General features: G+C 44.2%; 1 protein-coding gene across 2 annotated transcripts in view; it reads left to right on the top strand.

Annotated features, from left to right (window-relative positions):
* Positions 1 to 22,790, top strand: part of LOC307185051 (nuclear envelope pore membrane protein POM 121-like) — a 35,133-nt gene that overhangs the window by 10,012 nt on the left and 2,331 nt on the right. The window contains exons 2-4 of one of the 2 annotated variants that reach the window (XM_079918834.1): positions 9,825 to 11,395; positions 14,009 to 14,159; positions 15,703 to 22,682. In XM_079918834.1, the coding sequence (XP_079774960.1) occupies positions 22,658 to 22,682 (25 nt within the window). In that variant the 5' untranslated portion in view covers positions 9,825 to 11,395; positions 14,009 to 14,159; positions 15,703 to 22,657. Of the gene's footprint in view, positions 1 to 5,291; positions 11,396 to 14,008; positions 14,160 to 15,702; positions 22,683 to 22,790 lie in introns of those variants that run through there. The other variant, XM_079918835.1, reaches the window with a different exon arrangement.

Below are 22,790 nucleotides of genomic sequence, written 5' to 3'. Positions count from 1 at the left end.
TGCCTGGTACACACCAAAGCGGTTAGGAAATGGATATATCCCAGCTTCATTTCCTTTCCATTCAAACAGGGCTCAGGAAAAAAAAATTTTTTTCAATAGGTGTATCATATATAGTGAAAAGAGCACCGGTGTCAAGGCAGCTTAGGGTTTGAATTCCAGGGCTTATGCTCTCTGTGGCCTGGACAGGTTTCTTTTGCACTACAATCCCCACACTTGTAAAATGACATTAAAAACCACTCTTTCTGTGGGTTCTTAGAATTAATTAAGCAGGTTATGTGTGTAAAGTATCCTGGCACTTGAATGAGATGTCAGAACCAAGGGCTGCTGGAGACGATGCTTCTGCCCTAGGTAATCTTCCCTTCTGCTGGGCAAAAAGTAAACACAAGCACAGGAGTCAGTGCTCTGGAAGAAGTGAGTTCTGCTGCTACAGAGCACAGAATCTCTTTTTTCTTTGATTTAATTTTTATTCTATATTGGAGGATAGTTGATTTACAATATTGTGTTACTTTCAGGTGTACAGTAAAGTGATTCAGTTATACATATATCCATTCCTTTTCAGATTCTTTTCCCGTACAGTTTGTTACAGGATATGGAGTAGAGGTCCCTGTGCTATGCAGTAGGTCCTTGTTGATGATTTTATATATAGTCGTGTGTATATGTTAATGCCAAACTCCTAATGTATCCCTCCCCGCCATCTTTCCCCTTTGCAGAGCACAGAAACTTGGAAGGGAAAGTTCAGGGTAGGATTCTTGGAGGAAGGGCTGTCCTCTCTAAGGATATGTAGAAGCTCCTGGGGTGGCAGGAGAAAGCAGTGTGTGTTGAAGTTTGAGAAATGTAAGAAAATATGGCAAAACTAATGTACAGGGCTGGAACTCAGGGTTTGGGAAAGAAATGAGAGTTAATACTGAAAACTTAGTGGGGCCCAACAAAAAGGCGCCTTGTTTGTCCTGTCAGATGTTTGGATGTTTATCCTGAAGGCTGCAGGAAACACCAAAGAACAGTGAAATGGAATTCTGGTTTAGAGACTCACTTGGACCTCCATGTGGAAGGCAGTTGATTGGGTGCAGGGTGAATTGTAATCTAAGGGTCCCACTTAAGTTATAAAAGGTGGGACCGGGTTTTGCAGATCTGAGAGAGAATGGGTGAGGCCTGGTGACCAGTTAGAAAAGGGAGGGCAGCAAGCGTGGGTGACAGTTTACAGCTGCATCTTTTTGAGAGATACAGAGCACAGTAGAAAGGGATTGGGGGTGGTGAGAGGATCTTCCTTCATCTTCAGTGCTTTAGAGGGGCCTGGTAGACAGGTCTGGGCCCAAGGTACAGATGTGGGCTTTTGGGAGGACAGGTGTTTGAAGGCATGGTAGAGACTTAGGTTAACCACAAGAATATCCAAAGGATCATAGGTCTGAGAGTTTTTTTAAGTGAGTATATTTGAGGATGTTTATAAGCTGAGAGAAAGTAGCCAACAGAGGAAGGGTGTAAAGATCTAGGAGAGGAAGTGATTGTTCATTTGTTTTTGAAAAGCTGAACACTTGTCGTGTGCCTGGCCCGTTTCTAGGATGTGGGGTTCACACCATCTGTTACCTCTTCTGCAAGGACAGTTCAATTCATGCCCTGGTGAACAGAAGTCAGATTATTCTTTGCATCCCATTCAGGTGTAAGAACTGTTTTGTACCTCGGAAGGGAAGCAAGCTGTATCATTTGGTCACCTGCTGATGATAATAGCATTGGCTGAGACCTGACCATTTACAACGAAGGCACTTCTGTAGGTAATAAGTTCCAGGAGGGCCCAAACTGAGTATGTCTGTTTCAGCATTTAGCATGGTTTAGCATCTGAGAGGCCGGTACATTATTGGCATATAGTAGACTTAAAAATGAATATTTGTGGATTGTCTGAATGAGTGGATGTGTGTGATTCACCTCCTATTTGCAGGTCCTATGCCCTGCAATGGATTTTCAGTGTCAGGTTGTGACAGTATTTATGATGGGGATTGGCATTGTTCCCTATCTAATGGATAAAGATTACACATGAAAGGACTTTACAGTGACATCTCAAAAGCCTCATAGGAATTACTTAACAAAAAAATAAAATTGGATTCTGTATAATTTTTAATTTGTAAGCTGGCCAGAACACTGGTATTTCAGCCAGTCCTCTGGTAGTTCCGATGACGTCCCCATGATCACCCAGGCATAATCAGAATGGCTTTAGGATTTGGGAGCCAAAATGTTCCTCAGTATTTACGGCTTTGCTCGTCCATTTAAGAAAATGGACTATTGAAAAAATAGCTTCAGACACAATATGGCATTTTATGATTTAGCATGAAATCTGAGAAATATAGAGGTTATCTGAAGCCTGCAATGGTAAAGTTCCCTCTGCTATTGAAGTTATTGTCTTTAAACAAACATTCTACATCACTAATGCTATATATATATTTTTTATGATATTCAGGTTAATTTCCTGTTCTCTCTAAGGAAGTAATTGGTTGCTTGGTATGAGAGATGGTGTGGCTTCCAAAGGTGAAAAGTATTATTTTGTTGTAATTTCCAGCTACCTAAGGATGGGAGAGGCCCAGGACACTGCAGTCAGTATATTATGTGGAGCAGGTTATATTGTGGTTTATTTATGAACTTTTACATGTTTATTTTCTTCTTTGCGGTACGCGGGCCTCTCACTGTTGCGGCCTCTCCCGTTGAGGAGCACAGGCTCCGGACGCGCAGGCTCAGCGGCCATGGCTCACGGGCCTAGCCACTCCGCGGCATGTGGGATCTTCCCGGACTGGGGCACGAACCCGTGTCCCCTGCATCGGCAGGCAGACTCTCAACCACTGCGCCACAAGGGAAACCCACATGTTTATTTTCTATGCAAGTTTGTGTGCTCCTTTTTGAGTTTTGGTAGATAAGTGTTTTGTAACTTTGGAATACTTGGAGTTTTATATATATATATAACTTATATATATATATTTTTTTAACGTAGTAGTTAAAGCCGTGGAGAGTGTACTAGTCTACCTAGGTTCAAATTCTGGCTTTACCCTATGAATTCCCTGTGGCTTCCTCTGCTCACCTATTAAAATGGAGGATAATAAGACTGCTGTGGTGAGTTACTTACTAAATGCTATTTAAGCATTTGCTATAATGATCCTGTATACTCGAAGGCAAGGAACTTGCCCCTTGATTGTCTCTGTATTCCTAGTGTTTAAGAATTCCTAGTGCTTTCCTAGTGCATTGTCTTAGGATAGAAATAGCTCAGTATAGTTCTTCTCACTATAAAGTACTGTTACGTTGAAAGTCTTTGCTTATGTACTAATAATCTATGACATATCTGCTGAGGACAAGGAAAGGAATAGTTTTAAAACTGCAATGGATAACAAAAGATTATATGATGTAATGCCTTTATTATGTAATTATAAAACTAACAAATGATCATGGTAGAAAATTTGAAAAACTCCTAGACAAAAGAGAGGTCAACAAAATTTGGAGTAACTTTCAGAGTGTAGAGTTGTCCATGAATATTAGTGCTTTCATTTTTTCTAGGACTTTAAGTCGACTGCTTCTTAAGAATGTATTCCTGATATTTTACTTTAATGATGTTTTCATCATGGGGACACACACACACACAGAAATCTGTCAAAAAAAAAAGGCATGTAAATCACTGATGTTTCAGATAGCCACATGAAATAAAGTGAGAAAGGTCAACAAGCTGAAAGAATGTGGAGTAGCATCTCCTTAATTGCTTACATAACTCTGATAATTACCTCTTTGTGGATAAAGTAATTAATGGGGAATCTAATTCAAGAAAAATGTATGAACTTCAAGCCTTCTCAAAGCCAAGTATTTCTTTCCACAAAAGGTTACTTTCCACGGCCGTGCTTCCTTATTACCAGACAGGGAAAGAGTATTGTATGGCAAAGGGTCTTCCTGAAGGAGGGTGCTTCCCACACTGATTGTCATAAATGACTTCGGAATTACTGTTGCTGTATTACCAAAATCTTAAACTAGGATATTTTTGACAAATGCGGTCCTTAGTTAATTTTTAGAGCTACAAACTGTCAGATGGCTCTGAAATAACAATTGTCTGGCTATTCTTCAGGGTGATCACAATATGGTAATGACCTTGAGGTATCATTAAAAAGCAGGAAGGTGTGAGTCTTCCTTTGGTGCCAGAGTGAAATGCGAGTTGGAGTTGGAAAAGAGGCCCACAACCAAGTGATAGAGAAGGAAATGTGAGGTCATTGGTGAAAAACCAGGTTGAAGTTAAGGGGAAGAGGCATGAGGAAATGGTCAACTGTTACAGTATTACAAAGATCATCAAGGAGCATATCCATGAATGTGGTTTGTATTGCAATCTGCTGAAAAAGAGACAAATATCCTGGCCTGGCCTTCATGGAGATTATATTTTGTTGATTCTGATAATAGATTATTGTTGAAAAGGGCCTCCTATAAATTATAACCATGCAAAGGCAGCAAGATAAATTTATTTTTCTTTATGTATGTGTTTCTCATTCCTACTCACTTCTCTCTTAGGTGAAGAGAAAATCACACACACAAAAAATGTCAAGTCTCAGCTATTCCTTTTCAAAATAATTTTTTTCCAAATTCCAGTGGAGGCAATAGGTTAACTGTTAAGATTTGTAAGCCTCAAAAAGCTAGATTTTTACAAAGTGTAGCAAAATTTTATTACATAAATAATAGATTTGGAAAGAATATATGATGAAGAAAATTTGGCAAAAGCTGGCTTTTCTTCCGTGAATGACTTCACTGTGTTGGGAGAAGAGGCAGAGAAGAAATCAAAGTAATTAAACATGGGGTGAGTTTTCCTGATAGGGGACTCTAGTGCTTTAAAATAGACTAGATAATCCTAGAGATAATCTGAGGGTAGAACAGACCAATGCCTCATTTCCAATCTGGTACCCTGGAAGAAAACAGTATATTTTCTTTGAGGTCTTGAGAGGTTTTTCTTCAGTTTTGTTTTGGTTTTGGTTCATTTTGTAATCAACCTTATTAAGGTATCATTTACATACAATAAAATGCAGACATTTTTAGTCAACGGTTCAGTGACTTTTAATTAATGTATACATTTGTTTAACTACCACCCCCATAAAGATAGATAACAATCCTAAAACCCTAGAAAGTTTCCTCCTAGGCTTTTGCAAAAGTATCCCCATCTCCCACCCCAAGGCAACCACGGATCTGTTTTTTATCTTTAGAGATGACTTTTGCCCAGTTTAGAATTTCATGTAAGTTGAATAATACAGTCGGTGCCCTTCTGATCTGGCTTCACTTGCTCAGCATATGGTTTTTGAGATTCATTCATGTTGGGATGTTTTAAACCAGGACTTTAGCCTGGGTGGCTGATGTTGTCTGAAGGCACCTATAGGTACATCTGAGTCTCTGGCATTGTCACTGTCTGTTCTTGGCTCCGTATTTTCAACTTTACTAAAAACCACAAGGTTGAAGTAAGGAAGATCATTGTCAGTATAATGGAGGTGAAGTGGGTTCTGTTATATAATATTCTCAGCATAAATTGACCTGCTTGGAATCATTGTGTTGGTAATCAACAAGGATACTCTTCCTCCAAAAGCCTTGATACTATAAAACTTCTAAAGGACGCTGTCGTAGGACTCTTTTAGTTTTCATTTTTTGGGAAACATTTCTGGAAAAATCAAATGCTCACAACCTGAAAGAAGCAATTATTCACCTGAAGGCTAACTCTGCTAAAGTTGAGTTGTCTGACCTCTACATGCTGATAGAACCCAAATAGCCTTGCAAAACAATGCTCTCTTATTGGATATAAGCATATAGATTGTTTAAGATGGACGTGTATACGCAGTAAAGTGAAAAAACAAAGAATCTTTGAGTTTCCCTTGCTGGTTTTTTTTATTTTTTCATTTAAGTTTCTATAGCGTATGCTAATAGTTCAGGGAAACCTCAATTTAGTTTTAGGTCCACTCTACATAAATGTTGAAGTACTCCATACCCACCTTTTTTCTACCTTCCTTCTTTTCTTCCATCTTTCCTTTCTAACTTCTTATAATCCATTATACTTAATCCTGCATTTGCTGAGGTGGCAATTAGTGTAGGAAAATTGAAAGCACTGTGAAATTTTGCTGTTCAGAATGCATGTTGACCAAATTCTATATTGAGAAAAGGTCTGAATTTACCCAGAGTAACCCTTTCTCAGCGTCTTTGAATAAAGGCCATAGAAAGTGGGCTATATATAATATCCTGACAGGTATGTAGAACTCATAGCAATTGCCCTAAAGAGCTTACCTAGCGTAGATGCATATGAATGCATTTAATGATTGTTTTATTGGCAGCAGTGCCAACATACACAGTCTGTTTTGTTTTATATCATTCTCATTACCTGCTGTTTACCACTGTATACATTGCTAATGGCGTGGTTTCTATGGCTTGTGAATTTCACGGCCAAATAATATGTAATTTATTGCACACTTCAGTGTAGAAGATGGAGACTCCATAACTTTTCATGTGCTCTTTGCCGCTTTGGAATGTATTACACTGAGATCAGGCAAAGTAATAAATTTATTTCAAATGTGCGTGATAGCTAAACATCAATTAGGACTGATGGGCAATATTTCTTCTTCCAGCAACATAACAGTTTTTAAAGACTAAGCCACTGAAGGTGGAGTTACTGAACATGGGACTCAGTTCACTGGGATCCTACTTAGAAAAATAAAGGACAACTTGGATTGGATATGTGTGGCTTATTCAAGTAGTAACTAATCAGCTACATCTTGGTGAACTTAATTTGTCACAATCGTTTGGTATTTTATTAACTCTCTTCCCCTTCTTCCCCCGACTCTCACGAGAACGGATCATGAGTATCTTAAAACATACTAAGTCGTCTTCCATCCCTGTTAATCTAACTACAGAAGCACACTTTCCTTATCGAATGCAACTTACTGTCTTTTAGAGTAGCTGTGGTTTTAATTCTCTACAAAATTAAAACCAGCAAAGAGAAACATTTTCAAGGAGCCACACATTGTAGAGCTTTAGAAAGAAGACTTTAGAATTAAGGGCAAATATATCGATTTATAGCTAAAGCACCTGAGGCCTAAAGTAGGCAGGTAACCATCAAGGTCAGGGAAGGGGTTGAATATCAGGTTTCAAGCTGAGAAAGAGTCTACAGGGACTCAATCTGAGCAGGTCAAAAACCGAAAGGAGATCACGAATGTTCTGGGAAGGCTGGCATCTGGCCTCCAGTGTGGGATTCAGATGGGGAGTGGTTCCTGGGGGAACTGAGCTTCTGCAGTAGGCAGAGAAGTCCACCTCCCCTCCGGAAAGTGCCACTGACATCAGGGAGTTGAGGGGAAAGAGCAATGAATTCCAGTCCACCTGAGAAAGCAGGCCAGACTGATTAACTCTGAATTTAGGCTTATTTCAGATACTTCTTGAGAAAGAACTTGGACAAGAGCAAGTCCCACGCAGCCTCTTTTAAATCCATGCCCAGTATTTTCTGGTGGAGCTGCTTAAACCCTCCAAGTGACTCCAGTATTTTAATTTCACTCTGTATTTAATTCCGACAGTTCTATGATTGATTATTTAATGGGAAAATAACTAGGGTCACAAAAGAGTGTGAATGTATTTTACAGGATGAGGATGGGTGGAGTGGAGCAGTCTGGAACAGGACACCAATAAAAAGGGATCTTGGTAAAGAAGAACGTCTATTAGAAATGGACAGGAATTCCCAAGGGAATTAGTGCCTGACACCACGCCCTTCTCTCTGCATGTTTAGAAGCTAGTTTCTAATTTTATTTTCATAGGAGATGTCCCTGTGATGAACTGTCTTTAATTCCATACTATTTATCACATGGACATATTGTGAAGTTTGTGTGAGAGAAAGCAAGTATTAGAATTTGTCTTGCAAGCAGCTATAAGCACTGCCTGTAACAGTCTAGGATAGAAGGAAAAGGAAAGGAAGGTGGAAACAAAGGAGAAAGACAGCTAATGATGCTGGAGTCTCTCGCTAGGATTTGTGGTATCTCGTTTTGAAACTAAGTACAGAAAGTCAGAACTTGACTGATTGTTTCTTGATCACGGTTTGTTTTCATTTTTGCTTTTTTCTTGCTCTCTCATCAGTTATTCCAGCCAGTGCCATGTCATTTTCAGTTTCAGTAAGCATGCCTGTCTTGTTTCCATTTGCATTATTCATGCAAACGTTGATTGAACTGATGACCCCGAGTTATCACGGAAACATTAGATGCACTTGTGGATACATTTCTTAATTTTAGAAAAAAATTCCCGAGTGAAGGTTAAAATAACTCCTCTTCAATTTGTCAGTTAAAAAAACTTCTCCTAACATACAATACCTCATTGCCTAACAATGCCAGATAAATGAAGAATTCCTATGTATTCATGAATGCAGGCTAGTCTGTATATCTTTTGGCAGGTATGACCGTTACCGAGGGTAATGGCCTTGTTTGCTGGCCATGTCCTGTCTCCTAGAAAGTTGTACTTTCCATTTTCTTTCAGTTGGTCCATTGGATATCAGAGGTGAATTTATAAAACTATACTTCCCTTTACACTTACTTTGTTTTGTTTTGTTTTGTTTTACTTGAAGTATAGTTGATTGACAATGTTGTGTTTCAGGTGTACCGCCAAGAGATTCAGATATATATATTTCTTTTTCAGATCCGTTTCCTTTATAGGTTATTACAAGGTATTAAATATAGTTGCCTGTGCTATACAGCAGGACCTCGTAGTTTATCTACTTTATACATAGTATACACTTACTTTGTGTGATCCACGCTGGTCAGACCACATAATTATTTTCACATCTGATATAATTTTTTCAGGTCCAACCTCAAATCTTTGATGAGAAGATATTTTAAAATAAGTTTAGCATGTGTGTGCTCTAAATCCAACAGTAGTTATTAGAGATATGATTTTGCACTAGGTATTCCTCTCTTTTTTGTTCTTGGCCAACCCATTGAAAATTAGTTTTTATTTTCTGGTTGGTTTGCTAGATGTTTATGACTATAATAAACGGGTTAAATTTTCTCTTATATCTTAAAGCACAATCTGAATTAGCAATGGATATTGTGCTATACATAGGGGCTGTGATATAAATATAGTTTCTAACTTCAAAAACATATAGCCTAGAAGGGAACACAGACACATATGCAGCAATTATGGCAACTGCATTTGTTTACTAAGTGAAATAGCACTGAGATGGATAAAGTGCTAGCAAGCCTTGAACAGGCAAATCAGCTTCAAAAATAGATGCGCAGTTCTTTAAAAATCTTTTTAACATTTTTCTGGCTACATGTAGAATATAACTTAGCATAAAAACGGTATGGGTTTGAGGATATGGGGAGGAGGAGGGTTAAGCTGTGACAAAGTGAGAGAGTGGCATGGACATATATACACTACCAAACATAAAATAGATAGCTAGTGGGAAGCAGCCGCTTAGCACAGGGAGATCAGCTTGGTGCTTTGTGACCACCTGGATGGGTGGGATAGGGAGGGTGGGAGGGAGACAAAATAGGGAGGGGTTATGGGGATGTATGTATATGTATAGCTGATTCACTTTGTTATATAGCAGAAACTAACACACCATTGTAAAGCAAATATATTCCAATAAGGTCGTTAAAAATAAATTAAGTAAAAGAAGACTGACTCATCCAATTAAAAAAAAATTCTCTCATCCTGGATTCAAGAGAAGGGATGAAGTAAAAGGATGAGGAAGAACAAGAAGAGGAAATGTGAGCCTGGAGAGGGTAGGAGGAAGAGCAGAAGGCAAATAAGTGTATGTGCTTCCCTTGCCATCCCTGACTTTTTTTTTTTTTTTTTTTTTTTTGGTGCTTCAGGAAAACCCAAAAGCCAGAGGAGAGCACAGAGGTGCTCACCACTGCATGTGAACAAAAAGGTGGAGAGAAGAGAATGGTGGTAATCTGCGCAGGCAACTGGAGGATGACCTGAGTGCATCTCGCCAGGAAACGGTCCCCGTTCCATAGAAGCCCTGAATATGCCAGGCTCTTATGTTTAGATGGGGGGCCGAAGGCATCTGTGGGGTCACCACATACATCACTCCTGGAGGTGTTGTTCACATTGTGTTCTTTGTAAAGAGTGTCCCTGGTGAGGTTCAACATCTCCCTCTGCAGGACCCAGCCTTGCCCTCCCAACCCGCCGAGGTCAGCAGGCAACATCCCCAGTTAATCACCAAGTGTGGTGAGATATCTGGAGTGGCCCTGGTACCCCCCAGTTCAGGCGTCCTGGGGAAAGGGTGAGGAGGACAGAGGCACCGGGGCTTCTTCTCACGCAAGCAGACAGCTCACCTGGCCCAGCGCTGCTGCATCCCTGTGGGCACGCGGTAGCCCTGGCATCCGGTAGGGGACACTGCAGGATCCACACCTGGCTGGGATTTGCCCACCCCCTGGGGACCCCTCAGCCTCTGTGGAGCCCCACTGAAGGGCCTGGGTCACCTCATGGCACCATTTCTCAACCTGAGGTTCTATAGATTTTCCATAGATGTGTTAAAATTGAATACAACACACACACACAAAATGAAGGCAATTCAAAGCAATGCTAATTTAGGATGAGTTAAAGGGCCAGGATTCCAAGTTAATTATGACCTTAAAATTAGATAACAAATACATCTGGTTTTATTACACGCTGAAAAGCAGTGTCTTCTACAAACTTTTCATGTTGGGATACAGCAAAGCTATAGAATTTATGATTCTATGACCACAGCATCAGGATATTTTTAAATTAAAAAGCACAGGCAAGTTTGGCTGGGGTGTTAAAGAAAGAAAAATGATTCTTAGGGGAAAAGGGAACATTGCGGTTCTCTGCCCACTTCCACTGTGCTGATCTCATGATGGGCCGTGTTGCGTGTGGGCTGGAGGGACAGGGTCACTACTCCCACCTGTGTCATCAGACCTCCCACTCACAGCGCCCAGGTGGGAGGGACCCACACTTTTCACCCTGGAGCCCCAGAGCCTCCCCTTTCCTCTGCATCACTTTCACTGTTCAGGGGACCAGTCACTTGAACACCGCCCGGCCAAATGCCCAGGTTAAATCGCCCCTGTAGGACAGGTCTCTCTGCTACCAGAACACACTTGGCAAAGAGCAGCAAAGAGGCCCCAGTGCCCTGGGGATGTGAGCCCTGGGGATGTCAGGGCCCAAAGTCACTTGCAGGGTCTGAGTAGCCCCCCTGGGTCCCACACACCGACCCCAGGGAGCCCACCTCCCCACTGACTCCAGTCCCTGCCTTTGTGTGGCAGGTTCTGGTCTGACACCTGTGAGGACTGTGACCTGGAGGCCTCAGCCTGAGACTCAGAGGGGATGGAGCTTGTGCAGTGTCTGGCAGCTTAAATGAGACACGAGTCCAAGGAAGGAGGGCCGCCTCTCTGCTCCCCCTCTGCTCCTGAGTCAGCTAGTGAGTGCCGGTTACTTCCTGTCGGAGCTGTACAGATTTAGCATAAATTTTAGATACATGTCTTACTTTTAACAGTGAAAGGCTGTTACATCAAGCAAAATTGATCTCCTCCTCGGTTTTTTTTTTTTAAACATTTCTATGTAAGATAACACACAAGTACAGAAAAGCACCCTCCGCAAAGGGAGGGCTCAGTGAATTACAGTGGGCGCTCCACTCTGGGGAGCAGTAGTTTTTCCCTCTGTGAAAGCCCAGATGCTTCTGAGAAGCTCCTCTCAGCTTCCTTACTCTGGCCCGACCTCCACAGCGGAAATCCCAAAGGGACTGGATTCTCCCAGCCCTCCAGCACCCTCCACTACTTTCTGATTGTGCTGCCACACTCATTTTGAGTTATTTGTGTGTAAATCACTGCACTTGGAATATACGTGGAGTAACTGATTTCATTCTTATAACCGAATAAGTCAGCACTTATTCTTCTCCCCTTCTACAGGAGGCAGCCAGGGTGCTGGGGACATCCTGTATATTGAACTGTGTGTTGGTAGCAGATGTGTTTATATTTACAAGAAACCATAAAGCTCTACGCTTAAGATCTGTGCCCTGTACAATACACCAAGGAAACTTCAATTAGAAAGAGATGCCAAAAAAATTTCCCCACAAAACAAACTTCAGGGCCAGGTGGCTTCCTCTGATTTCTACCAAACATTTAAGACAGAAACGATGCCCGTCTCCTACACACTCTTCCAGAGAACAGATACAGAGGGAACACACCCACACTGCTTTCATCGGACCAGGAGAATACTGATGTCGTACCCGCAGCAGATATTACAGGACAGGAGAAATTACAGGCTAAACACTTCTGAATGTCGATGTCAAAATCCAAAAGCAAATATTAGCAGTCTAAATCTAGAGGTTTTCAGAAAGGAAGGAAACTAGGGTTTCGTGGCGGTATTTCCAGTGGTTGATGTGGACAGGATCACTGGGTGTTTGGGTGCTGCCTGGGAACGTGGAGAGAAGGGACAATGCCATCGGGTTAGTGGAATGAACATTTGGTGACAGAGATTAGGAGGGCCTGGGTCATCCTCAGAGACAGTCCTGGGATGGGGTCTCTAGGCTGTGGCTATGGAGGGGTCCCTCTAGAAGGGCATGGGCCTCTCTCCTGTGCCACTGCAGGGTCTAGGGATGGATGAGGAGTTTGTAGGGGCTGGATTTTGATGAGGAAGGATGAGCAGGGAAGGTGCGCCCTCAGAGCCAGTGCAGCCACGGCCCCTCCCCAGCCAGGCCGTAGCCCAGGCTACTCCGACAGTTGCTCACATCAATAGTCAGGCGACAGTGGGGCACGCCAGCTTCACCCACTAAACCACCAAGCACAGCCCAGCAGGCCACTGTCCTCATTAATCAGCACTACCTGTGCATCCAGGGCTGGTTGTTGAAGACCAAGCTAATTTGTTAGAGACGTGCCATGTGGGCAACTGGCTTGGAGAGACCAGGGCTCTGAGCCACGTGGAGACAAGCCAACCACTGGTCAGACCACCAGGAGGCTCACCCAGTGTGTGAAGACGCTGAGGGAGGAGGGACGTAGATGGGACCCCCTGATCCTTCAAGGGACCTTCTTTCAGGGATATTTAAGAGCTGTGGGGTCAGGGATCAACATGTAAGGGAGGCAGCGGGTCAGGCATGGGCCCTCCTGTTGGCTCAGACCCCTCCTGTCCTTGGAGCAACCATGGGGCAGGCAGGAGGATTGGGGTCATGGAGGGAGGGGAGCCCTGGGCTCAGGGGTCCAGAGCACCATCTAGAGGATTCAGGGGTTCAGGGATTTCTGTCCCAGGGAACCAACTACATTCCTGTCCCACATCCATCTGTCATCAGCTTTGCGACTCCGGGAAAGTCACTTAAAATCTCAACATTTTCGTGCCATGTACCATAAAATATGGTTCACAGCACCTGCCATGAGTTCCCCACGGGGCTGATGTGGGGATCACAGGAGATGATGACAGATATTCTTCACAAGCTCTAAAGCATCACACCCATAACCTTCCCCACTCCCCTGCCCTGTGGCATCCAGGTCCCGTCTCTGGAGGCAGCACTACCACATTTCTTGCTTATTCTTCCAGACATTTAATATTTGCACACTTAGGTAGAACTTATGAAGTAACCATCATTTTTCATCAGGGTCTACCTGATTTGCTGTATTAAGCTTCATCATGTAATACTAATAAGTGGGCCCTATTAACGTTTCCATTATCACAGAACAAGGAACTGAGGACAGAGGGTCTGCATAACTTTCCAGGTTCATGTGGCTTCTGGTATGATTTGAATCCAGACCATCAGGCACCAGCCCCCACTCTGTCGGTCACTGTGCTGTGCTCCCTTTCTGTATTATCTCACTAAATAAAGTCATGTCCCCGTGCAGTCAGGCTGCTGGCTATTTTAAGGGCACACCACATTGCAACACCCTCTTCTCAGCCCAGCTTCGATTCACTTGACTCCCCTAGACTCCCCTAGGAAGCTGGTGAACAAAGAGAACAGACGTGTGACCTGGGAATGAATTGACACCTCTGCATGGTCTTCTCCCAGCAACATATCAATAGTTCTCTCAGTTTCTGTCGTGTTTTCCAGGATCATGACTCGGGTACCAAGAAGAAAAGGAAGATTATAAAGGAGTCAAACACAGGATGCACAAGAATATCATCTGCGATCAAGATAATCTGCTGGCCATCTGCAGCAGTGGTTCAGGTACATCAGAATCAGCATCTGGCCAAACAACAAGGTAGGGACACAAATAGCACCCCCACTAACCACTCCATTGAAGGTACTGTGGAAATAATACCAGCAAGTAGATTCAGGAGCAATGGCTGTAGTTTGTACAGCAGAGCCTGGATCTGGCTGAGGGAGGATTGGGCAGGGAAGGTGCCCACTCAGAGCCGGTGCAGCCACTGCCCGCTCTTAGGCAGGCCTTAGTCCAAGCTGCTCAGATGATTGGTCAGTTTCTAGTCAGTGAGACCCTGGGGTCCTGTAAACTTCATCTGTTAAGCCACCAAAACACCAGCCCAGTAGACCCTGTTCCCAGCTAATGAATATTAACTGCTCATCATCCAGGTTTGATCAGTTGAAGATGATGCTAATTCTCTGTGCAACTGTCATGTGGGCAGTTGGTTTGGACTGTCCTGGGTTTTGAGTCAGTTAGGGAGTCAAGTAGACTACTGGTCATTCAGGGTGGTCACCTGACCACCAGGAAGTCTCACTGCAAATCAGCTGCTAGAATCAAGTGCTGAGGGGGAAGGGAGGGGAGATGCACACATATTTGGATACCCCGGTCCATCAGGGGGTCTGCATTTGGGGGAAAGACATTGTATTTGGGGTCAGGGATTGAAACGTAGAGCCAGGAGGTAGGTCCAGATTTGAGCCATTCTCTTGGGCCAGGCACCTCCTCCGAGTACCAGCTGTCTCCCTGCAGCATCCTTGGGGCAGGAGGATGTGTGAAAGGGAGCGAGGAGAGCTCTTGGTTTGTGTATCCAGGGCATGATCTCATGTCCATGTGTTCAGGAATCTCTATCCCTCCCCTGCCTCAGACCCATCACTCATCAGTGTTGTGACTCTGGGCAAGTTACTCAATCTGTCTAAATTTCAGTGCCCTGAACCATAAAATATGGGTCACAGCCCCTACTCTGCCCACCCCACAGTGCATCACAAGAAATAATATTCTTTCCATGAGCTCTAAAACTTCTTACTCATGTCATCAATGTGAAAAAGTAGGCTCTATCCTCCTGTTTGTAGCCTCCTAGGTGCCCTTTCTGGAGACGACCTACTTATTCTTCCAGGCATTTAATACTTGAACATTTATGTAGGTAGCACTTATGAAGTACCCATCATTTTTCTTCAGGCTTTGTATTTACTAATTTTTAGCCTCAGAACATAATACGAATAAGCAGGTCCTACTAATATTTCCATATCCCTGGCCAGGGAACTGAGAAACAGAAGAGCTAAGTTACTAACCTTCCTAGGTACACGTGGCGTTCAAATAGGATTTGATTTCAGGCCATCAGGCACCAGCACCCATACTCTCCCTCTTTGTGTTGTGCTGACTTTGTACTTGTCTCATGTAAATAAAGTTATTTTCCCCGTGTGATCAGCCTGTTGGGTATTTTAAGTGCACGCTAAAATGCAAGGTCCATCTTCATAAGCCCTACTTTGCTTCAGGGGACTCCCCGGGCAGCTAGTAATAAGGAGATCTGAAGTTTCACCTGTGAATAAGTTAAGGCTTTTGCCAGGAAGGTGTCAACACCTCTCACTATTGTGAATGTATTTCCTAGGAACTTGTTTCAGGAATATGAAGAGAAAAAGACAAGGATTCAAACCAAGGATACATATGGGGATTGATCCTCCGTGAAGAAAATATACTGGCTTGCCCTCACCGTCATTCAACAGCTCAAAATGAACATCTAGTCCCAAAGGGTTGAGCCTCAAATATCATCCCATACAAGCCACTCCATTGAAGTCACTGTGGGAATTCCATCCTGAAACTGATCAAGAGTAATGACTATAAAAATGTTGTCATATTATCTTTTGATTGAGATATAATCCATATTCCATCAATTCATATATATATATATTTTTGGCGGTACACAGGCCTCTCACTGCTGTGGCCTCTCCCGTTGCGGAGCACAGGCTCCGGACGCGCAGGCTCAGTGGCCATGGCCCATGGGCCCAGCCGCTTACGCGACATGTGGGATCTTCCCGGACCAGGGTATGAACCCGCGTCCCCTGCACCGGCAGGCGGACTCTCAACCACTGCGTCACCAGGGAAGCCCCACATTTTTTATTAACTGTGTGATTCGGCTGCTTTTAGTGTACTCAGGTTTTGCAATCAACATCTCTAATTCCAGTACATTTTCATCATCCCCAAGAGAAACCTCATACCTAGTATCAGTCATTCTCATTCTGTCCTCCCCTTTCACCCCAGCCCTGGGTCTTTCTGTCCCTATTGATTTTCCTATGCTGGACATTTCATATGAAAAGAACCACACAATGTGCGGACTTCTGTGTCTGACTTTTGCAGTAAGCAAAATGTATTCAAGGTGCATCCAGGTTGTAGCATGTATCTGTCCTTCACCCTTTTAATGGCTGAATAATATTCATTGTATGGATATAACACATTTTATTTTTCCATTCCTCAGTTGGTGAATAGTTGGGTTGTTTCCACTTTTTGACTATTATGAATAATGATACGACAATGTAACACTCATGTACAAGTTTTTGTGTGAACATATGTTTTTTATTTCTCCTGGACATATACCTGGGAGTGAAGTTCCTGGGCCATACTGTATCTCTGTGTTGAACTTTTTGAGGAATGGCCAAACTATTTTCTTTTTCATATTTGCACCAGCGATGCTTGAAAGTGCCAGTTTGCCCACATCATTGCCAACCCTTGTTTTTAAAAAAATTATATGGCACAATACTGGGTATGAAGTGGTATCTCACTGTGGTTTCAGTTTGCATGATTTTGACTAATAATTTTGGACATGTTTTCATGTGCTTATTGGCAATTTGTGTCTCTTCTTTGGAGCAGTATCTATGCAGATTCTTTTTCTCATTCTTAAAATTTGGTTATTTGACATTTTATTGAGTTGCCAGTGTTCTTTACATATTCTGAATACTAGGCTTTATCTGATATATGACTTGCAAACATTTTCCTTCATTCTGAAGGTTGTATTATGTCTTTCTTGATGGTGTTCTTTGAAACACAAAGGATTTTAATTTTGATAAAGTCCAATTTCTTTTTCCTTTTGTTGCCTGTGCTTTTGCTATCATATTTAAGAGTTCATTGCCAAATCCAAGACTATGAAGATTTACCTCTTTTTTTCTTCAGAACTTTGTATAGTTTAACTCTTATATTTAACGCTTTCATCCATTTTAAATTCAAAGTCTATTTTGTCTGATATTGGTATAGACACTCCTGCTCTCTTTTGGTTACTATTTGAGTTTTCTCACTGAGGTTGGAATTCCTTTTTCTATCCTTTAACTTTCAACCTGCTTGAGTCTTTTGATCTCAATTAAGTCTCTTGTAGACAGCATATAGTTGGATCATATGTTTTTACCTATTCCGCCAATCTCTGTATTTTGATTGGAGTGTTTAATCCATTTATATTTAAAGTAACTGCTGACAAAAAAAAGACTTATTTCTGCTATTGTGCTGTTTCTTTTCCATCTGCCCAAAGCTTTTTTGCCCCTCATTTCCTGCATTCCTATCTTTCGTTGTGTGTGTTTAGCTGATTTCTTACAATAAAATATTTAAATTACTTTCTCACTTCCTTTTGGGACTATTCTATAGCTATTTTCTTTGTGTTTACCATGGGGATTACCTTTAACATCCTAAAATTAAAACACTCTAATTTGAACTTATACCAGGTTAAACTCAACAACATCCAAGTTCTTGAAGCTAAAAGAGCATCCTACTATCTCAATGCAAAAGACCTTCTCCAAGACACACTGCAGTTTCTGCCTGGCTGGGACATTGCCCCAGAGTGGGGTTAAGTTTAAGGAGTCGAAGGAGGCATACATTTCCATCCTCTGGATCACTGCTCACCAAAAAATACATAATGCCAGGCACTTATGTAATTTTGAATTTTCTACTGAACACACCAGGAAAATGAAAATGGTGAAGTCAATGTAAATAATAGATTTTTAATTCAGTATCTGCAAAGTGTTAGAATGTTTACATGTGGCACGAGAAATGTGGTCATATTACGAGGGCTTGAGAGCCGCATGGGGCAAGATAGAGGACAAACAGCATGCACTTGAAACTCTAAGAAGTGAATGCTAACAGGCAGATGGGGCCTGGAAGTCCAAAGTTGAATAACAGCCCATAACAGGGTGATTATGGTGGGGTTTTTTCCTATCTCTGTCTCCCAGTTTACGCAAGGCACCCAAAGTCCAGCAACAGCTGAAAGTTAAAACCATGGGATCAACCTTTTATTTCTAGCCAGACAAGTGAGAAAGTGGGGGGCTTGGATGTTGAGGAGTGAGGGGGTCATCCCCATTGGTCTTTTTCTTCCCAGTTACCACATCTCCCCTGCAACCTCAGTGATGGCAGAGGCCTTCACTGAGAAATGGCCTGTGTCTCTGGACAAAGGAACAGGTTAAGAGGCTCCTATTGTCTGAAAAGTGTGGGGGCATGCCCGTTATTTTCCTTTCTTTTCTCTTGCTATTTAAATTGACAAGAACAGATACTACACTTGATCTTAGCCAAAAGGCTGAGATGAAATAGACAAAATAAACTTTAAGCGAAAATTACTGTCAAGTATAAATTTTACTAATCTAGTAATTCCAAAGGACCAAAGAGCAGGGCAGTGGCTTTATTGAGAACCCAGGATTTCCGAGTGTCCACCGTGCTCAGTCACTTTTAAATCATCAGTACAGCCCTATAATTCAGAGATTTAGGTGAAGTGACTTGCCCAGGGTCACACAGCTAAGTGAGAGTCTTCTGGGACCAACAGTAACTTTTGCAAAGGCGTCTCTTGCTATACTTAATCACTGCCATCATCTGACACTCACATTCTTTCTTTTTATACTATTCTGTTTCCTTGGGTCAAAGAATCCGACCCCTGAATTAAGGTTAAATAGGAATTAGTGGCAGATCAAAAGCCAAAATCGCTTCAAGATATTCTTTTAATTACCCCAAGTAATGCCTTTAGTCACAAAAATATAGAACAATATAGAAAATTACAAGTCAAGTGACCTTAGTGTTCACAGGCAAGCACTAATACATTTTAATGTACCATGATCATATTAAAATAGAAATAACTATGAAACATTTTCTGCGGAGAAGCAGCCCCTGCAGCAGGCAGCAGAAAGGGACAGGAAGGCTGCATGGCGCCCAGGCCACCAGTGGCCTAGGTCTCACCCCGCAGCGCACTGTTGATGCGCCGGAACGCTGCTTCCTTCTCGGAGTCTAGGTCTTCAGCGGCAACAGGGAAACCCAGCTCAGGGCCTGGGGGCAGCCTCAGAGGCTCCCCTTGCCGGTGCGGCAGCAGAGGAATCCTGCGTTTTCGGGGCCTGGGACTGTCAGATGTGCGGGAGCCGTTCCTCCAGGGCCCTTTCTGCACTCTTGTCTCTGCATCTTTGTCAGGCTGGTTTTTCCTCTGGGAAACCACCGGAGCTGCAGAGGGCGATGGAGGGCCCTCCTTGCTCCCTTTCTTTGCAGACTTCTGGGGCAGCCCTTGCGGTATGGTGGGACCCCTCCTTCTCTTCACTGGCGGGAAACCTCGGGTGGAGCTATATGAGCTCGTGATGGCGTTTCTTTGGGGGCAGGAGCTCATACAAGTGGTCTACAGTTTCCTGGTGGATCTGTCTTCTGCCCATTTGGTGTGGAGGTCTCTCTGCAGAGGTCCAGGCCTGGGCACGAAGAAAGAGCCCCCCAGGGGCCTAAATGCAGATCGTGCGCCCCCGGTGTCATCGGGGCCGCTTCTCTGGTCTTCGTTCCTCCCTGTGACTGTGGGGACTTCCTCCTGCTCGGCCATCCCTTGCCCGCTCTCCTCCAGGGCCCTCAACACCGTCTTCTCTGTGCTGTAGTTGTAGTTCGGGACACAGCTGGGTGTCGTGGCCGGCACTGGCTGCCCCTGCGCCACACTGACAGTGACTGTGTCCACTGCGGACACTGAGCTGCGGGACGTCGTGGAGGTGCGAGCACCCATCTCTGCCTTCTTCCGATGGCCTCGCCTGAAGATGGAGATAAGGATCCCCATAAGGAGTGCAGCGTCTGCGGGATGGTAGAACGGGGTCTCAGAGACTCTGTGGCAAAGCGTAGATGCAGAGTCACTGGACACTTGTGGGCTGGCCTGCGAGTGGATAGCCGGCCATTGACAGCTGGGTGACCCGGGCCGGCCACGGGAAGTCGGTGGGCGCGGGGAGCGGGCTGGGGGCAGCCGAACCCTCCTGGCAGGTGCTGGTCCCCCAGTGCCCGGTGTGAGGGTGAGGGGCAGGGCCTACCTAAGTAACTGCCCCTAGAGAACTTGGGTGAGGTTGGTTCTTGGTTAGAGAGCTGGGCTCCGAGCACTCTCCTTCAGCTGCCAACTCGGCCAAAAGCGGAGTGCGCTCTCTTTGGCCTGTTGCTGGGATGCAGCTCTGAAACCTGTGAGCGAACAATGGGCGTGCGTTGGCGGGGCGCAAAAGTTTAGGGAGGGGTGGCGCATGCGCAGAGTACACGTCAGGCCCTGGGGCGCACAGGTGAGGATGCGCGCCCCTGGACCGTCTAGCGCTTCTGAATCTCCCCGGGGGTCTGAGGGCTGGAGGTGTTTGCCTTGAGGGTGATGAGCTTCTTGGCAGGGCAGCTGCCCCTTCTCTCCCGGCCGGCTCTAACTGTACAGGATGGGTCCCCGGCCACCAGAGCAGGAAAGCTGGAGAGCAGGGTACCTGGCTCAGCAGCCGCCGCCCGAGGTGGCAGATTTGGCATCAGCGGCTGTGCGTCCGCCTGCCCTCCCACCTGGTAACATTGGAGGAGAGAGCCGCTAAGAACAGAAGTGCAAAAAAAAAAAAACCCAGAAGTGCCCAAGCCAACCAGATCCTGCTGGGGTGACAACTGAAGGGGGATAAATGACTGAACAAAAATTAAGTCTCAGAGACATGTGAAACAATATTGCAAGTTCTAACTTTTGTGCCGTTGGAGGGTCTGAAGGAAAGGTGCAGAAGAAAATATATGAGGAAAAGAATAGTTGAAAACGTCACTGATTTCAAGACACAGACCTAAGCTCAGAAAGCTTCACCCTGACACACAACCTGATAAAAAAGCCAAGGTGAAGAATAATCTTGTATAACCGACCTGTTATACATCACAGAATGTCAACTTGAAGGAGTGTGATTTCTCATCAGAAAACAGAGACCAGAAAAGAATGGAATAACATCTTTAAAGTATTAAAGGAAAAGACCAACCAGGATATGATATCCTTAAAGCAAGGATATCCTTAAAGACTGAAAGTCAAACAAAAGCCAAAATGAAGTCTGATGGAGATGAGAGAAAACTAAGAGAATTCATCACCAGACAATTTGCTATAACAATATTACATGAAAGGAACTTCTTCAGGCTGAAGTGAAATGACACAACAAAGAAGTAAGCTTGCAACTTCAGGAACAAAGGAAGGGCAACAAAAATGGCAAGTATCTGGAAAAATTACCCTCTTACATTATTTTGTATATGTATGACTTTTTTTTTTTTTTTTTTGGCCACGCCTGCGTGGCCTGCGGGATCTTAGTTGCCCTACCAGGGACTGAACCCGGGGCCCCAGCAGTGAAAGTGCTGAGTCCTAACCACTGGACCACCAGGGAATTCCCTGTATATGTATGAAAAAAGGATACCACAGTCTCAGAGGGTGGCGTTGACGTCATATAAAGGTGACACATATGACAGCTATAACAAAGAGTGGAAGGTAAAAGAATCTATATGGATGTAAGCCTTCTGAATTTTATTTAATTGGTAAAATATTAACTCTAGACTGTGAAACAATACGTATACATAGTGTTATTCCAAGAACAATTAAAAAATGACAAACTCAAGAAAATTGGATAACCTCAATAGTCCTATATTTAGGAATTGTGGACAAGATAGGTAAAACATTCACATATGTGTTTTGTGAAAAGTTTTTCTCTTGGTTAATTGCCTAGGAGTGGGTTTTTGGGTCATATGGTAAGTATGGCCCTCTCAGCCAGCCCTGGTCACCACTTCAGGTGTCACCCCAGCAGGATCTGGATGGTGTGGGCACTTCCGTTCTTAGCGGCTCTCCCCTCCAGTGCCGCCAGGGGAAAGGGCAGGAGGACGCAGAGGCGCTGCTGCCAAAGCTGCCGCCTCTTGTGGGAGCTGCACAGACAGCGACCTTGCCCCACTTTGCTGGGCGGGGATCCCGTCCAGTACAGTTAGTTACCCCGACAGCACTGGGGCACGGCCAGGGGAGAAGGGCCAGCTGTCCTGCCAAGAAGCTCATCACCCTCAAGGCAAACACCTCCAGCCCTCAGACCCCCGGGAGATTCAGAAGCGCTAGACGGTCCAGGGGCGCGCATCCTCACCTGTGCGCCCCAGGGCCTGACGTGTACTCTGCGCATGCGCCACCCCTCCCTAAACTTTTGCGCCCCGCCAACGCACGCCCATTGTTCGCTCACAGGTTTCAGAGTATAAAAAGGCAACAGGCCAAAGAGAGCGCACTCCGCTTTTGGCCGAGTTGGCAGCTGAAGGAGAGTGCCCGGAGCCCAGCTCTCTCTATCCACGGACCGACCTCACCCATGTTCTCTAGGAGCAGTTACTTAGGTAGGCCCTGCCCCTCACCCTCACACCGGGCACTGGGGGACCAGCACCTGCCAGGAGGGCTCGGCTGCCCCCAGCCCGCTCCCCGCGCCCACCGACTTCCCGTGGCCG

The sequence above is a fragment of the Stenella coeruleoalba genome (assembly GCF_951394435.1).
Source record: "Stenella coeruleoalba genome assembly, chromosome: 3".
NCBI classification, from domain to species: domain Eukaryota; kingdom Metazoa; phylum Chordata; class Mammalia; order Artiodactyla; family Delphinidae; genus Stenella; species Stenella coeruleoalba.
The sequence above is the reverse complement of the archived record's forward strand: the minus strand, read 5'-3'. Positions and strand labels throughout refer to the sequence as shown.